Source organism: Rousettus aegyptiacus, unplaced genomic scaffold (genome assembly GCF_014176215.1).
Source record: "Rousettus aegyptiacus isolate mRouAeg1 unplaced genomic scaffold, mRouAeg1.p scaffold_m13_p_3, whole genome shotgun sequence".
NCBI lineage: Eukaryota > Metazoa > Chordata > Mammalia > Chiroptera > Pteropodidae > Rousettus > Rousettus aegyptiacus.
The window spans coordinates 17,460,593-17,484,232 of NW_023416306.1; the positions used below are offsets into that span (position 1 = coordinate 17,460,593).

General features: G+C 39.1%; 1 protein-coding gene across 3 annotated transcripts in view; it reads left to right on the forward strand.

The window, feature by feature from the left end:
• The window catches only part of FKBP15 (FKBP prolyl isomerase family member 15), a 47,469-nt gene that overhangs the window by 22,978 nt on the left and 851 nt on the right, over positions 1–23,640 (forward strand). For 2 of the 3 annotated variants that reach the window (XR_001594588.2, XM_016126230.2), the window contains exons 12-28: positions 1,631–1,738; positions 3,803–3,908; positions 4,366–4,472; positions 5,935–6,049; positions 7,427–7,536; positions 7,837–7,944; positions 8,396–8,490; positions 9,328–9,430; positions 11,482–11,544; positions 13,158–13,329; positions 15,162–15,298; positions 16,984–17,139; positions 17,954–18,106; positions 19,052–19,177; positions 19,754–19,861; positions 20,137–20,819; positions 21,524–21,620. Coding sequence is in view for 2 of the 3 variants with exons in the window: in XM_016126230.2 (XP_015981716.2) it covers positions 1,631–1,738; positions 3,803–3,908; positions 4,366–4,472; positions 5,935–6,049; positions 7,427–7,536; positions 7,837–7,944; positions 8,396–8,490; positions 9,328–9,430; positions 11,482–11,544; positions 13,158–13,329; positions 15,162–15,298; positions 16,984–17,139; positions 17,954–18,106; positions 19,052–19,177; positions 19,754–19,861; positions 20,137–20,819; positions 21,524–21,620 (2,547 nt within the window). In the remaining variant the exon portion in view is untranslated. The remainder of the gene's footprint in view (positions 1–1,630; positions 1,739–3,802; positions 3,909–4,365; positions 4,473–5,934; positions 6,050–7,426; positions 7,537–7,836; positions 7,945–8,395; positions 8,491–9,327; positions 9,431–11,481; positions 11,545–13,157; positions 13,330–15,161; positions 15,299–16,983; positions 17,140–17,953; positions 18,107–19,051; positions 19,178–19,753; positions 19,862–20,136; positions 20,820–21,523; positions 21,621–23,640) is intronic. The other variant, XM_016126231.2, reaches the window with a different exon arrangement.

Consider the following 23,640-nt stretch of genomic DNA (forward strand, 5'->3'; position numbering starts at 1 on the left):
AATGATTACTCTCCAACCCTAGTTAACGTGTTTATATTCAGCTTAAAGCAGGAATTTTTAAGCAGACAATTGATATGTGTAAAAAGTAATCTTATAAACCCAGAAGGTTGAGCCAGAGAATCAAAAGAAAATTAAAAACAATTATAATCTCAGATCTTTGAACAGCCACAAAAAATTATCCAGTACTGATTCCATTATACTCTGTAGACACAGCTAGTTTTGTCACCTATTTCTAAGCTTCAGTAACTTCTGGTAGACTGCTGGTCTCCAGCCTTTTTTTTCCCCTTTTTTTATAGTTTTTTTTTTTTTCTAATTGAGGCAGAATTCACACAACATAAAATTTACCATCTTTTGTTTTTACATTTAAGTTTTTTTTTGTTTTGAGTAGGTAATTACATTCATAAGGTATAGTTATCAAAACAATATAACAATATAACAAGATATACATTGAGAAGACTCACTCCCACCCCTGTCCCTATTTACCCCAGTCCATCTCACCCACCTCAGGTAACTGCTTTTATTAATTTTTTATACTTTCAGTGTTTCTCTATGCAGATGCAAACAAATAGGAATGCATATTTTTTTTCTCCCCTTCTTTCCCAAAAAATAACATACAATATATATTCTCTGCCTTGCTTTTTGCATGTTACCATATATATAACAACATTTTCCCATGTTAGTGTATGAAAAGTTTTCTTACTCCTGTTCTGTCTCTAGATCACAATATTCCATTGTGCAGATATGGTTATATAATTAGTCCTCTTTCGATGGATCCAACTTTTTGGTTATGTGTCTCCATCAATTAAGAAATAATTAAGAACATTTATGTAATCTACAAAATTTATATACATAATTAAGAGAAATGAGCACACATTCTCAGTCTACATCTATTTATAAATTATATACATAAAGTACTGTCAACCCCTGTAAATTGGCTTAATGTCTTGTTACTGTAGCTTAAACTGATTTAAAAATGCAGGTTATGATCATTTCTTTCTGTACTCAGTAGATCATCTTGTGCACCCTCAGAGGTATGTACTCTCCACTCTGAAAAATGTGCTTTGGACTAGTTAATGGATACAGAGGCTTCTAGCATAGGAGCTAGTGTGTAGTCCGTGTGACTACGCTGGTGTGTAGTGGGTAATCAGTGCAGAGTTAAATGTACCTGAGTTTAGAACAGAGAGCTCCTGTTTCCTGCTCTACCTAGATCTCTTCTGATATCTGTGTACTGAATTGCTCCCAGGCTTTTGAGAGGGTACTATCATCTAAAATGCCTCCCTCGCTCAATCTACACTTTAGTTTTTCATCTGTAAGATGAGAGTAATTATGGCTGGTGGGAAATTTGATTGAAATGAAGTAATCCATATGAAACCACTTTGTCCATTACAAACATTGGGGATTATTTTTACTGCTATTGTATATGACCCATTTATGCTTCTAGGCAAGAAAACTTTCTCATTTTCTAGAAGAAGTGGTTTCAAATAGATATGGCAGAGAGACTTATTGGATGTGATACAAAAGCCAAAGACAGAGCTGACTGAAGATTGGATGTGATACAAAAGCCAAAGACAGAGCTGACTGAAGGTAACACCTTGATTACAGTGATTTTTATGACTTTTCCTCTTTTTAGAATCCTGCTACAGTCAAGGCCAAGTTGATCTCTCGAATGGCTAAAATGGGCCAGCCCATGTTGCCCATCTTTGCACCACAGCTGGATTCCAATGATTCAGAAATCGAGGTATGTTTCCCTGGCTGTATTAGAAAGAATAGTGTAGACGTTGCTATCTTCTGTTCCTTTGGTTGAAATTATTGCCTTTTTTTTTTTTTGCCTCTAACCCAGAATCATTATTTAGAGACCTTATATTCAAAATGATATAGTTGGGTATTGGTATACACGTTTCTCCTATGATTAGCACTTCTTCAGAGAACTGGGAGCAATTTCATACATCTACAATGAGAACTGAGCAGTTTTAAGTAGGTAATTTAGTCTTCTACTAAAAACTCTATTGTCAGTAAAAATCACTCTTTAGGCAGCATGACGCCCAACCCATAAAAGATGCTGAACTCATATTTGTTGATTAAATGTTTAGGACCTCATGGTAAATGTTAATCTTCCCACTTATGTTACCCACAACTAAAAATCACCCTATTGTGTCTTTTGGCATTGTATGTGGTATGATTTTTTGAAGTTTAAGAATTTTATTGCAATCCATTTTTTCCATGTTTTTTGCTTTTCACTTTATGCTTACAAAGCTTTCCCTCTTTCAGATGTAAACATCATATGTGGTTTTGTTGTCATTGTTGTTGTTTACAACAGAAAAGAAAAACTTTATTAGAAGGGAAAGTACAGTTCCAGGCGTAGAAGTAGGCCTGAACAAGAGAAGCGTGGCTCAAAAGGCCCACATGTGTTTTTAAGAAATATTTATTATTTTATATTTAGATCTAAAATTTTAAGTCATCTGGAATTTGATATATGATATGAAATAATTTAATTCTATTTTAATTCTTTTCTTGTTGGTTAGTTGCTTATTGAATAAATCCATCCTTTCTCAATTGAATTAAAATGCTTACTAGAGCTTTGGATTCTTAACGTAAAACAAAGCAAAGGTCATACTCCTAAGAAAAATTTTCCAAAATAAGCTTTATTTTTCACAATTTTGTTTTATTTCTTTTTGGAAAAGCTCTAGGTAGTTTTAACATTTAAAGGAGGATGGGATCTGTGACCAGTTGTTATAGGATTGATTTTTATCTGGTCTCTGGAAACGAAATTTGGATAAGATAATACTCTTATTAAATGTTTTAAGTGCTATTTTTTGTAGAATAAATTACAAATAAATATATTTAACAAAAAGAGCATTCTTTATATATTGCTTTGTAATGATTTTTGAAGTTGATGTCATATCAGGAACATTTACATTACTATCAATAATATAATGTAAATAAGGCAAAGCATTTTTTTTTAAAGTCAACCCAATGCTCTCTTGTATTGATTTATTATATTTTTTTCACTCTGTTTTTAGACATTTAGGTTAATTTAGAGCTGTAGTGATATAAAACTGGGATGCTTTTCTAGAAATGCATAATTTCTGAGAATATCAGAGACAAGAGGAAGTAAAAGAACGTTAAAGAGATTTCAGCCCTTGAACTGTAGCATAGCAGATCACAGTCATTGTATTTGCACCTCAGGTTTTTCTCTTCCTATAAATAAGGAAGATGTTTGTAAGAAAACTTTGTTTAGAGTTACAGTAGGGACCAACATTGCCTCAATTTTTATGAAAAGAAAAAATGGGGGAAAAACACTCTAAAACTATATTATCCCAAAACATCATGGTAACGAGGTACAGTGAATCCTACTCTATTTGATTTTCACTGAGTACCGTGAAGTCTATGGAAATTATTTGGAATAAATGAAGAGGCTGGATTATTCTCAGGGTTTTCTTGCAGGAGACCCCTCTTCTGTGGGAACACACTAGATCAGTCTTAAGGTAACTGCTGGTTTGGTAAATGATACATTCTGGAGAACATTCACTTTAGCTGCTTCAGAGAGTAAAACATCAACAACTTAGATGTTTGAGAAAATTATATTTAATTATTTGATATGATTTACAGGGAAAAAGGATCTTACTTTATTACATAAGAGTACTTTTTCCCCACAATCCCACACCCTAAACTTGTGACTTCCTGCTTGCCTTTCCTTCCTCTTTCCCTAGAAACCCTGTGTTGTAAGCAAGTTTAGGGTGGATAGTCAGCCTTAGTCTTTAAGGACCCATACATAGTAACCAAAATGTTTGTGCTATTTCAGGAAGTGAGTTCTCTACGAGGAGGAGCTGGGCAACCCATGGTGACTCCATCCATCCAGCCCTCTCTTCAGCCAGCCCATCCAGTGCTACCACAGATGGCTTCACAAGGTAAGGAAGCTCTCGTAGGCTCTGTGGCCTTGAATTGCATCAGCACCAAAGTTATCATCACTGTACCTTAAGTGATTAGGCTGCATCATTTTAGTACAAAGAACTGGACTAGAGTGTAAAACTTTTCAGTTTATCCCTGGTTAGGATATTTTTGCTGTGTCCTCTGGTGTTTTACATTGTCAGTTTTGGACACCTTCACCCAGCTAATGAGATATCTCCCTCCGTGTAATTCCGCATTTCCTGATAGCTGATAGAATGTCGGTCTGAGTCATAGGCACCCAAGAATACCCACTTTCCTATCATTGACCCATTGCTGAGACTTTAGTAGAGTCGGTTTTAGAAGAAAATGGTGAGGAGAGTGGTCAAGTCTGAAACCTGACCATATGTAAGGTGCTAGTCCACACTTGTACCAAGAAACAAGGGAAAATAATGCTGAAAATTTCTTGCTTTATCTTAGCACCTCAGCCATCTGTTTCTGGGCTCCAAGCACCCTCTTCTGCCTTAAAGCAAATTGCATCTCTTTTTCCTCACTCAACTGAATCTGGAAATACCCAGTCCTTTCAGGTAACAATGTTTTAAAACCATATTAGTTGTAAGCTATAATTTATTATGGTTCTAGTCTGTCTCTTCTCTTCTTCCTGCACAATTCATACAGTAGCAGCCTCAATCAGAGATTGTAATTTTTCCCCTTTTCTGAACCACTACTTTTTTTATCTCTAAACCAGTCAGAGGATTACCTTGCTTATGGGTTGTCGTAAAGGTTAAAATGTAAGAACAAGCAAAGCACCTGTTACAAGGTCTGGCATATATAATCCAGGCCCAATCCATGTTTGTCTCCTTTCCTTTTCACACACATCTGGTTGGGGGGTATATATTTACATCTTCTATCAAATAGCTGATAGGCTAAGATTCTGCACTATACTTAAAGGTTGAAAGTGGAGGCTACATAGAAAATATAGCTGTCTTGTGCCTTGTATCCAGCTGTCTAGTTATCCTCCAAAAGTGATCCCTTAAAATATATTTTTCCAGTTTTTACAGAAGGCAGTGGAAGCAGCCTGTCTGCCTTTGCTAACCGTTTGCCAGGATAGTGCACTCTTTTTTTTGTCCCAGTACATTTGATGGATAAGACATACTCCCAATAATAGCAGGGTCTCACTTCCTTTGGTGATTAATGGAGAGGTGGGAGTAATGATGGGTGGACTCTTGTCTCATTAGGACAGAGTATATCAGAATTGAAAAAAGTTCTACTTGTTCTCTTTCTACTCCCTGATGGAGAATTACTATCCTGTAGACTAAGTTTTTATTTGTTTGTTTGTTTGTTTGTCTTTATGTATAATGAATGGGTACCTGTCCCTGGAAATGAGCTGGATTTCCTAAATTCAAGGGAGAATAACTGGCATAATTAAAATGATAGCTGCTGTTTATTGAGCATTTACTATCTGCCAGATGCTTAACTTACCAGCTGTTTGGAACTTTACCTGTTTATCACTTCATTTAGTCCACACAACAACCCTAAGAAGTGGTATTATTTTCATTTTACAGTTAAGGTGACTGAGGCTCAGAGGAAAATGAGGGCTCTTGGTTGCACAGATAAGCACTTGAATCTGGTGGGCTTGAGGCATCCTTTGGAAACTGGTGGATTTGGTTTGGCTTCTCAGGGAACACCTCTCCTTTTACCGCAATGGAACCTAAGCAAAGTTTTCTTAGTTTTAACATTTCTTAGACAATTGATAGGCCCAATGGCTGAGGAAGAATTCCTACTTAATTCAATCATATCACCAGAGGATTGGAGAATAACCAGAGGATTGGAGGATTGGAGACACTCTTTCCTCACTTTCTGGGTAGGACTTTATAGTGACCAGGTACCACTGGGTTACATAGCTAACCCTTCTGCTGTAATTCTTGCCCAGTTCCAAATCCTGGTCACATCCATCTCGAGCTTCACTTTATTCCATCAAAGACAAATTAAGCTAAAAAGAGAGACATGACTCTTTTATAAACCAGCTGTAACTTGGCATTTTCTCAGCCCTATACAGGTATGCCCGCCTATGCTTACCCCCAGGCATCAAGCATCACCTCCCAGCTGCAGCCTCTTCAGGCCTTGTACCCAGCACCACTCTCTCATTCTCCCCATTTTCAAGGTAAGGGGTGATCCCCTAAGTTTCTCATCTTCTGCTCTTGCTATGCTCTCCTTCCTCCCATCCCCTTTTCATGATTAGTCCATTTTTTTTTCTTTTTTAAACAGCTTTGTTGAAGTATCATTTACACACCATTCAATTCACTCATTTTAACTGTATAATTCAGCATTTTTTTAAGTAAGTTTATAGAGTTGTGCAGCTGTCACAATTCAATTTTAGAACATTTCCATAATCCCCCAAAAAACCCTCATTATATTTTTTGGGTTTTGTTTCTTGCATTTTTTTTCCCTCCATCCCATTTTAATTCCTCTGTCAGAGTGGTTCTGTATAGAAACTAGTAAAACATTGGAGGAAATTGGGAGAAAGCATGATGACTGTGGATATTCAGTATCTCAAATGAAAGCTACTTAGTTAAAATTTTTAAATTATGAAAATAATATACTTTTATTAAAAAGTCAAACAGCACAAAAGAGTATAAAGTAAAAAGTACTGTGTCTCCATTATTAAAACCTCCTGACCATAGGAAACTGTTATTAATAGTTGCCTGGATAACTTTAACTTTATATGCATGTATAATATGATTATCTCATATAAAAAACAAAACAAAATGTAAGTAGCTTGAATGGTGTCCTCCCTTTTTCTGCAGCTTGCCTTTTGCATAGTAATCACCTTTGGTATTAGGACAGTGGTAGGAAGAAACAAATATATCCTCCAACATAATTCATGGTCCTGAAGTGGTGAGGGTTTCCTCGATGCAACCTTTGTCGGGAATCCCTGCCCCTTCTCCATCTAGGAAACCATCAGATCTGTGTAGCCTTCCCTGATTCTACCATCCTTCCCTCCTCTCCTCCCACAGACATAATTATGTATGTGTATCACCAAAGAGTTAATCTTGCTTTTCTCTGCTCCTTTTGTACCTTGTACATGGCCCATTTGATGCACTTAAAACATTCCGTTGTAATAATCTGTTTACATGTAAGTCCCTCCCCACCAGTCTGTGAGCTTGCCAAGGGTAGGAACCATGTTTTATTCATTGCTGTATCCCTGGTACCTGGTACAGTGTCTGGCATGCAGTTAGATGAATGAATCTGAGCTGCTAGCTGCTATGGCAGACCCAAGTGGGCATAATTATGCCTTGGACCAGACTGTATCCCTCAATGCACTTTGCAGGGGCCTAGCTTAGTTATTGTTAGCTTTGAAGCCCTTCTGCCTCTGTCTGCTCTACATCTTCTCCTGACAGTGTGAATCGTCTACAGCATCCACTTATATTTGGAAATATTAATTTCTTTTTTTCTTCTGCTGAAAGAGCTGTTGGTTTTTCCTCATACAGTATCATCTGCCCCAGTTTCATAAGTTTCCTTTTGGCTTATTTCTGTTTAGGATCAGGTGACATGGCTTCATTTCTCCTGACTGAAGCCCGACAACATAACACTGAAATTCGAATGGCAGTCAGCAAAGTGGCTGATAAAATGGATCATCTCATGGCTAAGGTGACCAAATCGGTGGGAGTTATATTGAAAGTGAGGTATAAGCAGGGGATACAAACGGAGAACAACTAAGGCTGTAGGTAAACTATTCCTTGGTTTCCTGTATTCATTCATAACAGTAATTATTTCCCTAGAAGGATAGTTATTATTTGGGGATCCAGTTAGTAAAAGAAAACTCTAGTTTACGTTAAAGATTATCTCAGAAATCCATTAAGCTCCTCAAAAAAGTGGCCCTATCTTGGGTACATTATATTTCTTCATTTAAAAATTTCTCACAAAGTCTTTCTGACACCACTTTTGTAGGTTGAAGAGTTACAGAAGGATAGGGCTGGCAAGCCCCTGCTCATTCCTAGAATGTCAGTTTCAATGGAAACAAACACAACCATGAACGACATCCAGAGAATTATTCAGGTGAGAGCATCTGGGCACAGAACACTCACCCAGCCTGGAGGTCTTGCTCCTGGTGTCTCTCAAGATGTACTACCCTTTAAAACCTCCACTCTGGAAGTCAAGAGCTTGTGATAAATGCTACCCTAAGTTGGGAAAATCTGGAAAATCCATATGGCTTAATTTGGTCCAAGTGACTTATCACCATATAGTCAGGAGGAAACATTTCTTTTTTGACCATGTTTCAGAATTTCACTTTATTTTATGGCCATTTATATGTTCATTCTATTGGTCATAGTGATTTGTATCCATCAGGAATAATTTGTTGTTTTTAGTGTTATTTCTATCTGGACATAAATTCTAGTTTTTTTATCTCAAAATATGTAACAGTGTCACTGTCAGTTCCAGTCGATTCTTTTTATCTAGCTCTTTTCCCTTAAAAGCTTAAGTTATACATCATATATTTTGAATTTAGGAAAATGAAAGATTGAAGCAAGAGATCCTTGAAAAGAGCAGTCGGATAGAAGAACAGAATGACAAGATTAGTGAACTAATTGAACGAAATCAGAGGTAATGGCAGGTATGGGGCAGTAGCTTGGTTGTACAAAAGGGTTTAATTTGTAAAAGCCCAAGTTAAATAAACATGTTTGTTTAGGGCAGTTTATCTGTATTTCTGCTATTTCTGTTTCCTGCCTGTCTTGTGAATTATTGCTTGTTTTCTGGGAGACATTTCAGTAGAAAGAGTTCAGTAGGCTGTAATATAAAGCAGCCGTGTTTTGAATCCTGGTTCTACTCCCCATTTGTTACCTGGCTTTGGGCATGTTAGCTGTTCCTACCAGCTCTAGTTTCCTTATCTATCAAAGTGGTAGTAATACTTAGAAAACTGATATCAACTCTGCTCTCTTTTGTGTAGGCTGACTGTTTAATCAACCAGAACTTCACTGATTTCCATATTAAATCAAAGCATTTTGTAATTTTCTAGATCCTCTGAAGATTTAGGTGAGGTGGAGGTGGGTCAGGGGTACATGTCACAGCATATAGCATTTTATTTTTAAAAAATCATTCTCCCGTATTCCTCTTCTTCAGTGTCTCATCTCATGTGGAATAGCTTTTTTTTTCTTATCTCCTTGCAGCTTCCTTATTCCAGTCTCTTTCCCCTCTCATTCTCCCCCACCATACACCCTTCCCCTTCAAATTCCTCTCCTCTTCATTATGCACATTCGAAGCAATTCATGTTGGCTCCCAGGTTCCTGCCTCCAAATTTGATTGCTGCAGATCTAAGGGAAACAAAGTGCTTTCAGATTGTTTTTCATGAAAGTATAGAGCAATGTTGTGAGGACTGAATGTGCATTGGATTGCACATTTGGTGCTCGATAAATGTTTTCTTTTTTCCTTTTTATTTCATAGGTACATTGAGCAGAGTAATCTGATGATGGAGAAGAGGAATGACTCACTTCAAACAGCCACAGAAAACACATGGGCAAAAGTATTGCATGCTGAGCAAGAGAAGGTAAAGTAACTGGGGAGAGAAAAGCCCAAGTTAGGATATGTAGAGCTAAGGAGTGTTCAGCAGAATTTTTTCATCCTTGGGAAGAAAAAAACCTTCCAATAGATTTTAATAAATCTGTCATTGAGATTTCTGTTTTATAATTTGCCTTGTAATAATTTGAGTCAGAAACAATTACTGATCTTAGTAATTTAAGGTAAGAATGACACTGCTTATTAGAAACTAAATTTATTCTGTTGACAAAATCAATAGAAAATTCCTATAATGCCATCTAACAAATGTTTTAGTGAAATATAAGATTGTTCAGTTTGCTCCTTCATCTGTGTCTGCCAGAGCGTTTTGAAGCATTGCCCTTTAACCTCAGTCAGTTCAGAATTAGGAATTTCGACCTGTTCCTGGAGTAGCTGTATGGAAGACTCTAGTGGGTCTTGGCTTGGGATTGACTGATTCTCAAGCCCTTCCTCCTTTCCTTGCTCCAGTGGCACTTTACCTGGAGTGGATTCCTTCTTGTTCGGGCTCCCACTTCTCAGCTGGGAGCTCTTAACTCTTTCTTCTGCTATTTTCTCAGAGGTTTGAGAAATAGTTTATATTTTGTATTTGAATTTTTCTTAAAAACTTGAAAAATTGGACAGAATGCACTTTATAACCTGTGGAGTTTACTCATTTTCTCAAATTCTGATAACGATGGGGATTCCTTATGTCTCATGCTGTTATTTTTTTGGTTATGCTGCTTTAGCTTTCTTTCATTTTGTCACTTTCCTCCCCTCTCCTCCTCCCTTCCCTTCCCTTCCCCTCCCTTTTTCTTTCTTTCTTTTTTTTTTCTTTTCTCTTTTCTTTTTTTCCCCTTCTTTTCTTTCTTTCTTTTTCTTTATTTAACCCTTAGGCCTCACAGGGCATTCAGATGTATTTGGTATCACAATTCAGATCAAAATTATTACTATAACTTGTTCTAGATCAGTGGTTCCCAAACTAGTCTGGTTGCCTCTGAATAACTTGAGTAGCTTGATTAAGATACATATTCTTAAGCCTCACCTAGAGATTCTAATTAAGCATATTTAGCTGAGGTCTGAATCTGAACTTTTAAAAAGATCCCCTTGATTCTGATACACAGGCAGGTAGGAATCAGTGCTTTTGTTAGTAATTTATTTTGCCACAGCCTCTGGAGGTGGCAGCTGCACACCTTTGTTTTTGATAAGTTTACTGTGTGTTTTTCATGTTGAATATCAGAGTGAGTGAGTGAGTGAGTGAGTGTGTGTGTGTGTGTGTGTGTGTGTGTGTTCGTTCCAATAAAATTTAATTTACAAAAAAATAGGCAGCACATCAGTTTGGCCTACAGATCGTAGTTTGACAACCCCTGAATCCACCTAGATGTTTCATTTTGGTAAACTCCAAAAGTGTCTGGCATGGTACATTGATCCTGATAGCATCTGTCAAATACCTACTAGGTTGTAGGCACTCTGCTTTTACACACAGATCTGTTTGAGGGCATCTCCTGGGCTGACTATCACTGTTTTTGATGAGTCAGGTACCAAATACCACATGCTTCACTTGGTCACCTTTATTTCAGTGAAACTTTTCAAGGCTTGACCCTTTTCTGTTTTTCTTGTGATCTACTTTCTTTCATAACAGTCTTCCCTGTGATATCTTTCCTCTTAAAGGGAGGTAATCAAGGTTCTTTCATTTCTGGAGGCAGGTTTTCCCCTTCAGATGCAACTCAGGAAGTTATGGTTAAATATTCAATGAATATTTGGTAAATAAAATAAATTATTTTTTCTATGACAGTATTACCATTACCACATAAAGCCGTGGAATGATGCTCAACACTGGAAGAGCTGTAAGAGGTCATTTAGTTTAAGCTTCTTTACAAGAGCAAACTGAGGCCTGGCGAAAGTAAAAGACTTGCCTAGGGTCTTATTTCCAGATACCTATGTTCTTTTTTCCTTTGCCAAATTACCATCTTTTTTTCGTACTATTTTTCTCTTTCTAACTTGAATGTTTTTTTCATCTGTTTTTCTGAATTCTTGGTTCTTCCTGTCATTGCTTTCTTTTCCCAGCTCTCCATGTCAACAGCAGAATTTGATCCAGGGTGGGAGCCAGGGAGCCATTCCATGCACCATGTAGGTTTTTGATGTTTTCCTTTCTTGCTTGATATTGTAAACCCTTACTTAAAAAGAGAATTATAATACACACACACATATGCACATATATGCACATGCATACATGTATTTATGCATACTTTTTTCTCATAAGAAAAGTTGCATCTGTTCATTCTAGAAAATTTTAAAAATATGGATAAGCATAAAATATAATTCACTCATTATCTTCCCACTCTGAAAAGGTAACCATTATTAATGTATTATTCATTCCTTCATTGTTTTCTCTATGCATGTATATGTATGTTTGGGTGAGAATATTACCTTTCATGCTTCTAATAGGCCTTTCTGTATAAGTTCATGAGTTAAAAAGAGCTTTTGAGTGACCTTTCACTCTGCTTATCCTTTTGTTAGAGAGCAACCATCTATCCCACTGCTTTCCCTCCAGGGGTCTTAGCTGCTGCAGGGCTTGTGTGAGTCATCCTCACTCTAATATTAGTGAACTGTCAAGCCACAGATAAATGCAGAGCCCTCTGAGCATTGTTTAAATAAGTTTACCATTGCAGTGGACACAGCGAACACCATAAGAAAGGACAAGTAATAAGAAAGTAGTTTAAGAGGAATAATGGTTGTAGCAATATAATAGTACAGAGGAGAAAGTCCAACCCCATAAATACATTGCTATCCCAAGATCAAGGCTAGTCACCAGCAGAGCAACCACTCACTGTGTTTTCTGTCATCTGATTTCTCCTAATGTTTATAGGAGCACATCATTTGAGGTGAAATTAATGTGGTATTTGTCATTTGTTCACCATTCCTTTTTGTTGACATTCTTTTAATCATTTTTGTCATCACCCTTAATACACAGAATATCATTAGAGGGTTTTCCCGGGTAGTCATTTTGGTTTCATGAGATGTTACTCGAGAATATTTTGCTCCCGTTTGGCTAGTACATTGAACAATCAAAAAAATTGAAGTGTTCCTTCCTTTATTTATTAGGTCTTTTCTTCCAAAAGCTCCCCAAAGCAGTAACTCTAATGAGACTGATCTTTACATTATAGTACTACTAGTATACAGTATTACTGTGGAAAAATTAGACTCAGAGGTTGATTGCCATTGAAGACATTCAGTTTAAATTTTTAAAATATCTTTTTATTTTTAAAAATACGTTTATTGTAGAAAAGTTAGAAAATGGCAGAAATATCATTTTTCATGTATCAGATCAGTAACATTTAATGGTAGTCTAGGACTACATCCCGTGCCACTAACTATTCTTTTATAACGCCATTCTTCATAGTTGCCTGGAAGATAGATATACCATAATTTGCTTAATCAAGCCCATTTTTAGCATTTTATTTTTCCGTTCTTTTGCAGCTATAAACAATGCTGCATTATACCTCCATGTAGCAAAATTTTGTAATCTTGCGTAGTGTTTCCTAGAGACAAATTTCTGCAAGGGAATTCCTGAGTCAGAGACCTTGCACATTCTGAAGGCTTGGTTTTAGTTTAATGCAAGTTGAAAGTAGACTTTGCTCGCTTTCTACCAGTTCAGTCAGCATAGAATATGTGAGGTTGGGTCATCACTGAGAGTGATGTCACCCATGTTTGGAGTGATGTCATACTTTGTTACTGTTCAGGCCAAGGTGACAGAAGAGTTAGCAGCAGCCACCGCACAAGTCTCTCATCTGCAACTGAAAATGACTGCTCACCAAAAGAAAGAAACAGAACTGCAGATGCAGCTGACAGAAAGCTTAAAGGAGACGGACCTCCTCAAGGCCAAACTCAGCAAACTGCAAGCAGAGGTCTCAGGTATGTCCTTGGTAGAACAGCCTGAGACTTTGACCATTTATACTTAAGGATATAACTATTTCCTTCTTCCCAATGCATTTGGCATAATGCTCATGAAGTTTGTGAAGGACTCAGCCAAAAATTAAGGTGGATCAGTATAAACCTACATTATTGCTTGACATAAAAGGCAACAGAAGAACTGACTGTTCCTTTAGTTGATCACTGGCCACAGTTCCACTTTGGGCAGGTGTTGCCTTCAATATCTTCAGTAGGCCTGGAAGAGTTAATGTGTTCCTCTAACTCATGGCAGTGGAATTGTATGAAAGAAGTGCTTCCCGTACTAGTTGCCTCTTTCCTAGAGGATGGATTGCAACTCTTCAGCCAGCACTCAAGGCCCCTCCTGCTTGGCTTATTTTCCATTATGTTGTTCAGTTCATCCTGGTTCTGGACATACCAGCCTGCCTGCTGCTACTCTTCAGCATGTCCTGTACTTGTCTTTTCTTTTTATCTATGCTGTTTTCTGGACTTGGTGTGCCCACAATCATATATATTTGCCTCCATTTCTTTCTAAAATCTGTGTCTTTCAGGAGTTTTCCTAGTTTTTTTTTTTTCTAGAAGATTTAGTCTCCTTTAAAATCTTTAATCTCTGACATTATTATGACCACTATCACATGTTGTCTTTGATCAGCACTGTTTATGTCTGCTTTCCCCTCTAGAATGCAAGCCCTTGGAGGATAAGGATGTTGTCTTGCTCATCTTTGTAAAGTTATTTCCTCCAAATTAGTGTTAACTGAGTGCCCGGTACAAAGGTGGTACTCAAGACATGGTGACTTGAGTAGAAGATCTGGGGAGACTAGCATGTCGATTCATCTCTGCCAGTGTATAGAAACAAATGTGGAAGGCACAGATGGGACCAGTGAGTGGGGTGTAGCTGGAGCAGCAGCAGAGACAGGAAGAAGCAAAGTTTACTTGCCTGATAGAGAGCTAAAAAACACTGATGTCAGTTAGTAAAGTGATGCCTTGAAGATAAATCCCTTTTATTTTAGAGCAGGGGTCACCAAGCCCTGAGCCATGGACTGGTACTAGTTTGTGGCCTGTTAGGAACTGGCCTCCACAGCAGGAGGTGAGTGGTGGGCAAGTGAGCAAAGTTTCATCTGTATTTGCAGCTGCTCCCTAGCACTAGCATCACTGCCTCAGCTCCACCTCAGATCATCAGGAGTTAGATTCTCATTGGAGCACTGATCCCTGATGCCAAAAAGGTTGGGGACCACTGTTTAGAGCATAATCTGGGCAATCATGAGAAACAACCTTAGATTTGAATGTCCTACCTATACCTTCTTTAATGCTTTTGTGCCATTACGGTCTCAAGAGTTTTCCAAAAAAAGTAAATTTTGATGTATTTTAATAAAGATTTCAAATAATTTTATTTGAGAAGGGATTTTTTGAAAGCAAACTCTTGGTACAATGTCCCAGCTACTAAGAAACTTGAGACTACCTTACCCAGGCAGTGAGAAAGGGCTGGACCAATACCAAGGATCTGTCCGGTGTGTTGAGATGGTGACTAAAATGGCATTATGGAAGTGATGTATTTTGAGGTTGTCTCTGACTGCTTGGAACTTTTCCATTTTATATGTGTGTAAAGTGACATATACATAGAGATAAATACGGGTTGGTGGAGGAGTCTGTTTATGGCTTGATAAACCTGCTGGTGATGCTGAAAGAAGTAAGGGGAAGATGCTTGTGTGGTAGGATTGGGAGATCACAGAATGCAGCTTCGAAGAAGCTTCTGGGATGCCAAATAGTTTGCTACAGTTCTGCTTCTGCAGCCAAGTCTCTCTGCCGTTACTTTCCAGAGCTCCAAGAAACCTCTGAGCAAGCACAGTCCAAATTCAAAAGTGAAAAGCAAAGCCGGAGGCAACTAGAACTCAAGGCGACAGCCCTGGAGGAAGAACTGACTGATCTTCGAGCAGAGAAGGAATCTCTGGAAAGGGTAAATTCTACAACTGAAGTTTCTCTGTTGAACTCAAGTGGCCAGGAACCACTATTTAATAAACATTTTAATTTTTCTTTTAAAGATTACAATAGGATGTGCTCATTGTAACAAAATACAAATAAGACAGAAAAGTATATTCTTCCCCTTTCTGATCTTATGCATTAGAGGTAACAGCTATAAGTGATGTGTGGTTATTCTTCCTCTATGTTTTTTGTGTATATAAAACATACAGACACACTCACTTACCCATATATATAGCTACATTGACACCACTTTTTTTTTTTTTTTTTTTTTTTACCAATAATGGGATCATGTTTAATGTTTTTTTTTAAGTATCGTGGACATTGCACTAATAAAAATGAGAACTTGCTCATTTTTTTAACTACTGCAAAATAGTCTGCTACGAGACTGTATCATAATTTAACTATTCACCTATATCAATGGATATTTCTGTTTTCATTTTTTCACTATTTCTAGCATTGCCACTTTGGACATTCTTGTACTATACAACTAGTTTTGCATAATCGTTTGTGCATTCCCATAAAATGAATTATTTGAATTAGAATTGCTGGATTAGAGGAAGTGCTACACATCTCAATTTTTAAAATAAATATTGCCAGATTATCCAAAAGAAGAGTATGCTAGTTTACACTTCCAGCACTATTGAGCAAGCCCATTTCTTCATACTTTTTCCAACTCTCCATATATCAGTTTTTCTAATCTATATAAGTCTGATAGGTGAAATATGCTGGTTTATTTTAATATGTATTTTGTTAGTAGTAAAGCTTTCATATATTTAACACTTATTTGTATTTCTTCTGTGAATTGTCTTTTTAATGTCTTTTTGCTCTCTTTCCTATTGTAATATTAGTTTGATTTGTAAATACTGTTAAGGGTATTAATCCTTTGCCAGTCATAGGTGTCACAAATACCTTTCAAGTCTGTTGTTTTTAAACTTTATAGTATCTTGTGTTGTGTTAAAATTTTCATATCAGTGTTATATAGGCCCCATTGAACAAAGTGGAATATTTCTATTTTCTGGGATAGTTAAAATATAACAATAACAAATTCTTTCTGAGGTTTTAGTAAAACTCTCTAGTAAAGCCCTTTTAGACTAGTGCCTTTTTAGGGGCTAAATCTTAGGTTACATTTTTAGTTTCTTCAATGAATTTATCAATTTTTTTTTAACCAAATTCATTCTGTTTTTTGGCTATTTCCAGTTTTTCATTATTATAGATACCACTACATTGACCATCCTTGTAACACACAGTCTTTATGAACATGATTTATTGCTTCCTTAAGACAAATTAGAATTCGTGGAATTTCTGGGTATGCATATTTTGTAAGTATTTTCACCAGACTGACAAATTGCCATCTACAGAGAGTATACCAATTTATTTTCCTACCAGTAGGGTTGAAAGTGTCCACTTCCCTGTACCATTATCACTGTTCAACGATATTCCATCTCTTAATAGAATGGTAGATAAAGCCCTTCTTGGTTTCCTTCTTGTCACAATTTTTCTCCCTCAGTAACCAAGAATGTTAAATATATAGGAAAAATTAAAATAAAGAATGCATTGTTTCCAGAAATGAAGTAAGGACCCAGCGAGGTCATTGACCATCACTACCACTCTCTCTGCTTATCCTCTATTAGAGCTGATGATGATTCTCTTGTTCCTAAGAACCTCTCAGAAAGAAAAAAGAAGTCCGCTCAAGAGCGATGTCAGGCTGAGGAGGAGATAGATGGAATTCGCAAGTCATACCAGGAGGAATTGGACAAACTACAACAGCTTTTGAAGAAAGCTCATGTGTCCACAGACCAAGTAGCTGCAGAGCAGGTAATGGGGAAACTGAACACTTTCAAAATAAAAGCAAGGCATGAAGGACTTAGAAAAACTTCTAGTTTCTTCCTTATCCTTTATGATGAGATTTCTCATTGTTGGTAACCTCACTTTGGAGAAAGATGGAAGAACACAATCCTAATGTATGCAGAAGAGCCAGGAATCAGATGTTAATCTTTCCATTTTTAAACTTTAATGAAGATTTAACTATGTAAGTAAAACATGAAAAATAAAAAGTCTTTATAAAACATTCCAAACACAGTTAAGTCCAGAGTCCTCAACCATCAGACACCATCTTTGAGACACATTATCACCCTTGAAAAGAAGGGATTTATTTAGGTAATCAGACAGGGAAACCAGAGACAATGGCAGGACATAGCTGGATAGGTAGTTCATTTGACAGGGACCTTTCTCCTTGTAAGTTCATGAATTCATATTTATATGTCCATTTGGAGTGAATTGGTACCCTCAATTTGATCACCTCTGGGAATTTTGACAAAGAGTTTCTGAACCTATAAAGTTTAGGGCTTGGACTCTGAAAAGTATGATTACATAATGGCCCTGCCCTCTAGTAATCTATCTAGACAGTCTCACCTTTATTTGATTGGAGTACCTTTTAGAGTCCTGACAAACAATAATATCTTCCTACCTACCTTAAAAAAATAAATTACTCTCAAAGTAATCAAGATCTTTCAAACAGTGTTTCCCTAAGAATCTGGGCTGTTGGCATATTCGTTTTGCCTTATAAAAGATGGGCTCCCCTACATGCAACTGGACCGCCCAGGATATGGTGATTACTTTTTCTTGGCAGCTGTCTCTAGTACAGGCTGAGCTACAGACCCAGTGGGAAGCAAAATGTGAACATCTGTTGGCCTCCGCCAAGGATGAACACCTGCAACTATATCAGGAGGTGTGTGCTCAGAGAGATGCCAACCAGCAGAAACTGCTCCAGCTTCAGGAAAAGGTAGGCGTTTTCCCTGAGCCAAACAGCTTAGGTAGCCCAGTTAAATGAGGCAAGCAGGTTGTTTGTTAATAGCTTGAAAGCAAAACTACACTTGTTCAACTTTCCACAGTAATCTTCCACATCCTTCTTTGGGATGACAAGTGAGTGACTTAGTAAAAGAAAAAGCAGCAGTAGTGTTCTGGAATGTGCTTTCCATTACCATTTGATCCTTCATTTATTAAGCGAGTATTTATTGAGTGCAAAACACTGTGTTAGGGAGAGAGCTTACAAAGAACTCTGCTCTCAAGAATCTCACAGTCAAGAAGGGGAGACTGAGAGAAGCAAAGATGAATATTAAGTGCTGTGAGGCCCAGGCCCAGAAGAGGAAGTGTCTAGGGGAGCAGAGCCTAGGACAAGTAGCTTGGTTAGGTGAAGAGGCAACAGAACATCCTGGGAAAAGGCACTGAGATAGGATAGAGCATGGGCATGGAGGATCATCGGGCATAAAAAACAAAGAGAGATGGCTTAGGGTCATGGTATGAAAAAAGTTCCCATATCTGGAGGTCAGTTTCTTTCCTTAAAATACCCAGTTGAAAATCTTTGACTCAAAGATGGTGAAGGCAGTCTTATACGTGAATAGGTTGCTTTAGTGCCCAGTGTTCATATGCCTGTGTGACTAGAGTTATACCCCCCTTTTTTCATTATATTCTTAACCCGATTAGGAACAAGGCAACAACCTTGTTGGGAAAGAGGAGGCGAAATTGTGAGCTGAGATCGAGTGATGGGGAAATAGATACCCTGAGTCAGCCAGCCACCCAGGGGTGGGGTGGAGGGTGTGGACACCAGCAGACCTGCGCGAGGTTAACCTCTGATGCTTAGGACGGTTCCCCTGCTGGGTTTCCTGACTTCCACCTGGTAGGTAGTTCAGGTTCTCGGGCCCACAGCCATAGTGTGTTCGTTTTGCAGTGTTTAGCTCTCCAGGCCCAAGTTACAGCCCTGACAGAGCAAAATGAACAGCACATCAAGGACCTGGACAAAAATAAGTCCCAGATGTCTGGGGTTGAAGCTACTGCTACTGACCCATCAGAGAAGGTAAGCTGGTAATTTGAAGAAGCAAACCATGTTCTATCGGGCATTCAGGAAGAATATGGTCAATTTTTGCTAGCTTTTTTCCCTATCTTTAAGGATGTTCCACCTGCCTTTCTGAAGTAAAAATTAACCCTTTGGAACTTGTCACTTTGGTGGCAAACCCAAAGGGCCCTATCCTGAGGTTTTGGGAGATACGGGCAGTGCCTATAAATCACAGGAGAAGAGTGAGGGTGGAGGAGCATGCCCAGCATCTGCTAGCCACCAATCCTAGTAGCCCAGAGCAGCTTTAGTGGTGGCCACTGTGGGAGGGAGGCAACAACAAACAGTCTTTAAGCAGTCTCAGTGCACATGCTACCATTTACCTGTCCTTGATAGCCCTTCCATCAAGTGCAGCTCATTATTTTACATTGTCCTCTCCACGTCCGAGTTCATGATCAGTTGTATCCCTCTGTACAATTCTAAGGGGACTTCATTTTAGCCTTCCAAACCCATTTCTAGAATTGACATGCATTCCTTAATCACTTGATTTTAGAAGCATACCTTTTGACACTGTTTTTCTCTCCTCACATCTTCACACAGGTCAAGAAGATCATGAACCGGGTGTTTCAGTCCTTGCGAGGAGAGTTTGAGCTGGAGGAATCTTACAATGGCAGGATCATTCTGGGGACCATCATGAATACCATCAAGGTATAGCCAGCTGTTGATTGTTTCACCGAAATGGGTATCTTGTTGCTTAAGTACCTTCGAAGGAATCATGAATAAAAAATTATTTAATACTGTTCATCAGTAATTCAGATGCCTGGAATGACTCTTATTTGGACAGAGATGGGAAGCCTCCCATGAGAGGAAGAAGCAAAGTCATTTGACCTAGATGACCAGTTGTGTTACTAAGAACCAAAGAACTAGGGGTGCCTGCTGATTTCCTCTTGATGATCATCTCCTCCTCCTTGGCTTTTGAACAGATGGTGACTCTTCAGCTGTTAAACCAACATGAGGGAGAAGAGGAAGAGAGCAGCAGTGAAGAAGAGGAAAAGGAAGAAGAGCAACCTCAGAGACCTTCCCAGGAGCAATCAGTCTTGGCCAGTCCGGAACCATCTCACACACCCCTGAGTAGGGAGAGGCAAGAGTCCCCCATGGTGCCATTGGAGCAGGTAGTCAAGGAAGCTGACCCTTTGCCTCCTCAGGTCCTCCCCGCCCTTCAGGATGACATACAGAGAAGGGTCGGGGAACTCGCAGAAGCAGAGACACTCTCAGAAATAAAAGATGATTCCTTCCCACCTAAAGTGGCTCGCATCCCCTCCCAAAGAGCTCTGAAGCCCCCGACTTCAATTCCCCCTAAGCCTCCAGGCCCTATAACGGTGGACTCTGAGTGTGAGGAGACACTTGCTGCCAGCCCATTAGAGAATATCTGTGTTGAGGAGCAAGAAAGCACCATTAGACTGTCCCTGACTTCAGATTCTAAAATGGGGGACCCACTGGGCTTTGGGCCCAAAAGTCCAGGCGGAGAGCCTCAGTCTCCAGAGCTCAAGAATGGTGAAGATGTCGCTAGCTCCACTGGTCCCTCCAAGGAGCTGTTGAGCACAGAGGCAGGTTCTACAGGTACAGGAGCAGCACTTGGACCCAAGCACTGTTCTCAGCATTCCAGGTAAGTCCCCTTGAGCACAGTTTCAGGGACAAGGTGGTTGAATATAGAGGTTGTCTCTTTTTTCCAGGGCTGGCAACTCATCCATCAGAGACTGACTGACTAGTTCACTTATTCACTCATTCATTCATGTCTTTATTCAGTGATACCCAGTATGTAAAAGGCTCTGTGGTAGGTATAATAGGCAAGGCATATTTGGTTCTTGAGTTAAGCTTACAGTCTAGTGGGGACTCTTATAAAAGTATAAAAGTATAGTAAGTACTAAAAAAAAAAAACCTAGAATATATGATAGAGAATGAAGGGGAGTTATTTTACGTTTGATAGAGTGGTTAGGGAAGGATTCTGAGAATGTAACATTTAAACTGAGACCTGAAGAATGGAAAGGGGACTTCCATGCCAGGAGTGAGAAGAAGATATTGTAGAAGGCAGCACATGGAAAGGCCTGCGATTGGAGGGGACGTGACACAGTTAAAGAACTAAAAGGCGGCATGGTAATTAGGAGGAGAGGGGTATTAACCTGATGCTAGAAAACTATATAGGGGATCTCTGACTGTAGGTTATGGAGGGAGCCAGGAATGCTAGGAGGGCCATGTGGAGATGGGAAGAATTCCTGGGTGGTTAAAGCTGTTGGATTCTTATCCCAGAACCTGTGGGCATTGTGGCTTGGAGTAGAAATAGCATTTTCTGTGACTCGATTTTTCTTTCAGTCTCTCTGGGGATGAAGAAGATGAACTGTTTAAAGGGGCAACTCTGAAAATTCCAAAGCCCAAGGTGCAGTCTGAGGAGGAGGATGAAGATGAGGTGGTAAGGAGATCCCAGGCACTGCTACATCCTCACTCCACTACCTGGGGGCCCTTCCCCGCTGTCTCCGAGAAGAGAAATGGACTCTGTTGGTGGCCCACTCCCTGGGCTCTGTGTGCAGGGCCCTGTGGGAGCAGGCTTGGGGCTGGCAGGGGGCAGCTCTGTAAGCATAGTGGGGATGGTCAGATACCACTTTATTCTTAAAAAGGGACCGCAACCTCTCTCTATGCAGGAATGATTATAATTTTAAGTGAAGAAAGCTGGACCAGTTCTACATTATAATGCTGAAGCCTCAGGTTTCCTCAAATTGGCTAGGATATTATTTATGTTTTAGAATTGGAAAGCACTTGGGAGATTGTCTTATCTGGCATCATATTCAGAGACAAACTGAGGCTCAGGAGCATGATTTACTAAAGCCACAGAGTGAGTTAATGACAGAGCTAGGACTAAACTCTCAAACTTGTACTAGGACCACCTTTTTCTGAGCACTTTCTGCTTCCTCAGCCTGCTTTCCAGCGTGCTTCCTTGTTATGTCCTCGTAGCACCCCTGCACTGGAAATGGGTTAAGTACTAATGGCATAGCCTTGTTTTACAACACTCCAGAGTGAAGGCCAGGAAGGTGAGTTGCTGATAGAGCTTGAATCAGAGCCCTGATTCTTGCATTCATTGTCTCCAGTGTGCTAAAGTAAAGCATTTTTGGCCATCACTAGGACATTTTGACTGCTATGATGGGAATTTCACTAGAGTGAAATGTTGGTGGAGAACATACATCAACTTCAGGCTCAGTCTATCCCAAGGTCAGAAATATGAGGTGAATGAGGGTAAGTTCTCTCCCTTAATGCATCAACCAGGGTAGGTTTTGTCTTTTGCCCAAACCTTGATAAAATTGCTGTGACAGAGTTTGGATCCTGCTCCCATGTGCAAGAACCCTTCCTTCTTCCCTGCATTTCTTTGGAGAAATGCAGTCCAGTGACTACCCTAAATATAGTTGGATTTTTTTTTATTCCAACTATATAATAAGCAGTTTATTATTAGTATTAGTACTAATACCATCAAGTTAACTTCTAATACTTGGGTGCTCTGAAAACTAGTTCACAGACATTCTCATTTAATCCTCTATAACCCAATGAGGTAAGCACTTTTATTCCATTTTATAGAAAAGAGGACTGAGTCTCAGGAAGATTAAGTAATATGTCCAAGGTTATATAGCTTGTCCAAACTTATACAACTGGTAAATATAGAGCCAGAGCTTTAGCTGGAACAAAACAACTGTGTGCCACATTAAAATCTTGTACTGTCAGAATTTAGAGATCACTTGATTGATGCCCAGAGAGAGGTACAGGTCTGTTTGTTGGTGGTGGGGATGGGATTAGCCCAGAGACCTCTAACTACAGCATACTTTTTTCCCTTTGGCTGCCCCGGGGAAGTCAGATCCTGAGCCAGAGTAGCTTCCCAGAGCAGAAGGTATTCAGTGTGTGCCTGTCTCTTGTGTCAGTCCCTACTATCCCCATGGGACCTGTTCCCTGCCAATCCAGAAGAAAAAGGCCAGGAGTTCAAGTCATGAAAAGCAGAGAGAGTCTCTTCCATGGCTCATTAATCCCTCTTCACCCCCTACGTGGTTGGAAGGAGTGAGGGAGGAGCCAGTAAGATCAGGGATAGGGGAGGTTGTTGCCCTGTGTTCTTGGGATTCTCCACTTGGTAATGTGGCCAGACCTCTACATTTGACTCTCTCAAAGGTTGAGGCCATGTTCAGAGCCAGCCAGGCCACCTTAGGCCACAGCGTTTTTTCAAATGTGATTGTATTCTTCCCTTCCACCCTTCATCCTCCTGCATCCTCTTTCCATAGAGCTGCTCAATCTACTTCTGTTTTTTTCTCTTCTACTCCCATCTCTCCCCTTCAACCGTTCTTTTCCCAGACAAAATATGTAAGTTACCGCATGAGAAGAAGCCTGTCAAATCAATACATGTGTTTCACAATAAATGACAAAACTAGCTAAACAAAGTTGGTCTTCTTGTCTCTGTG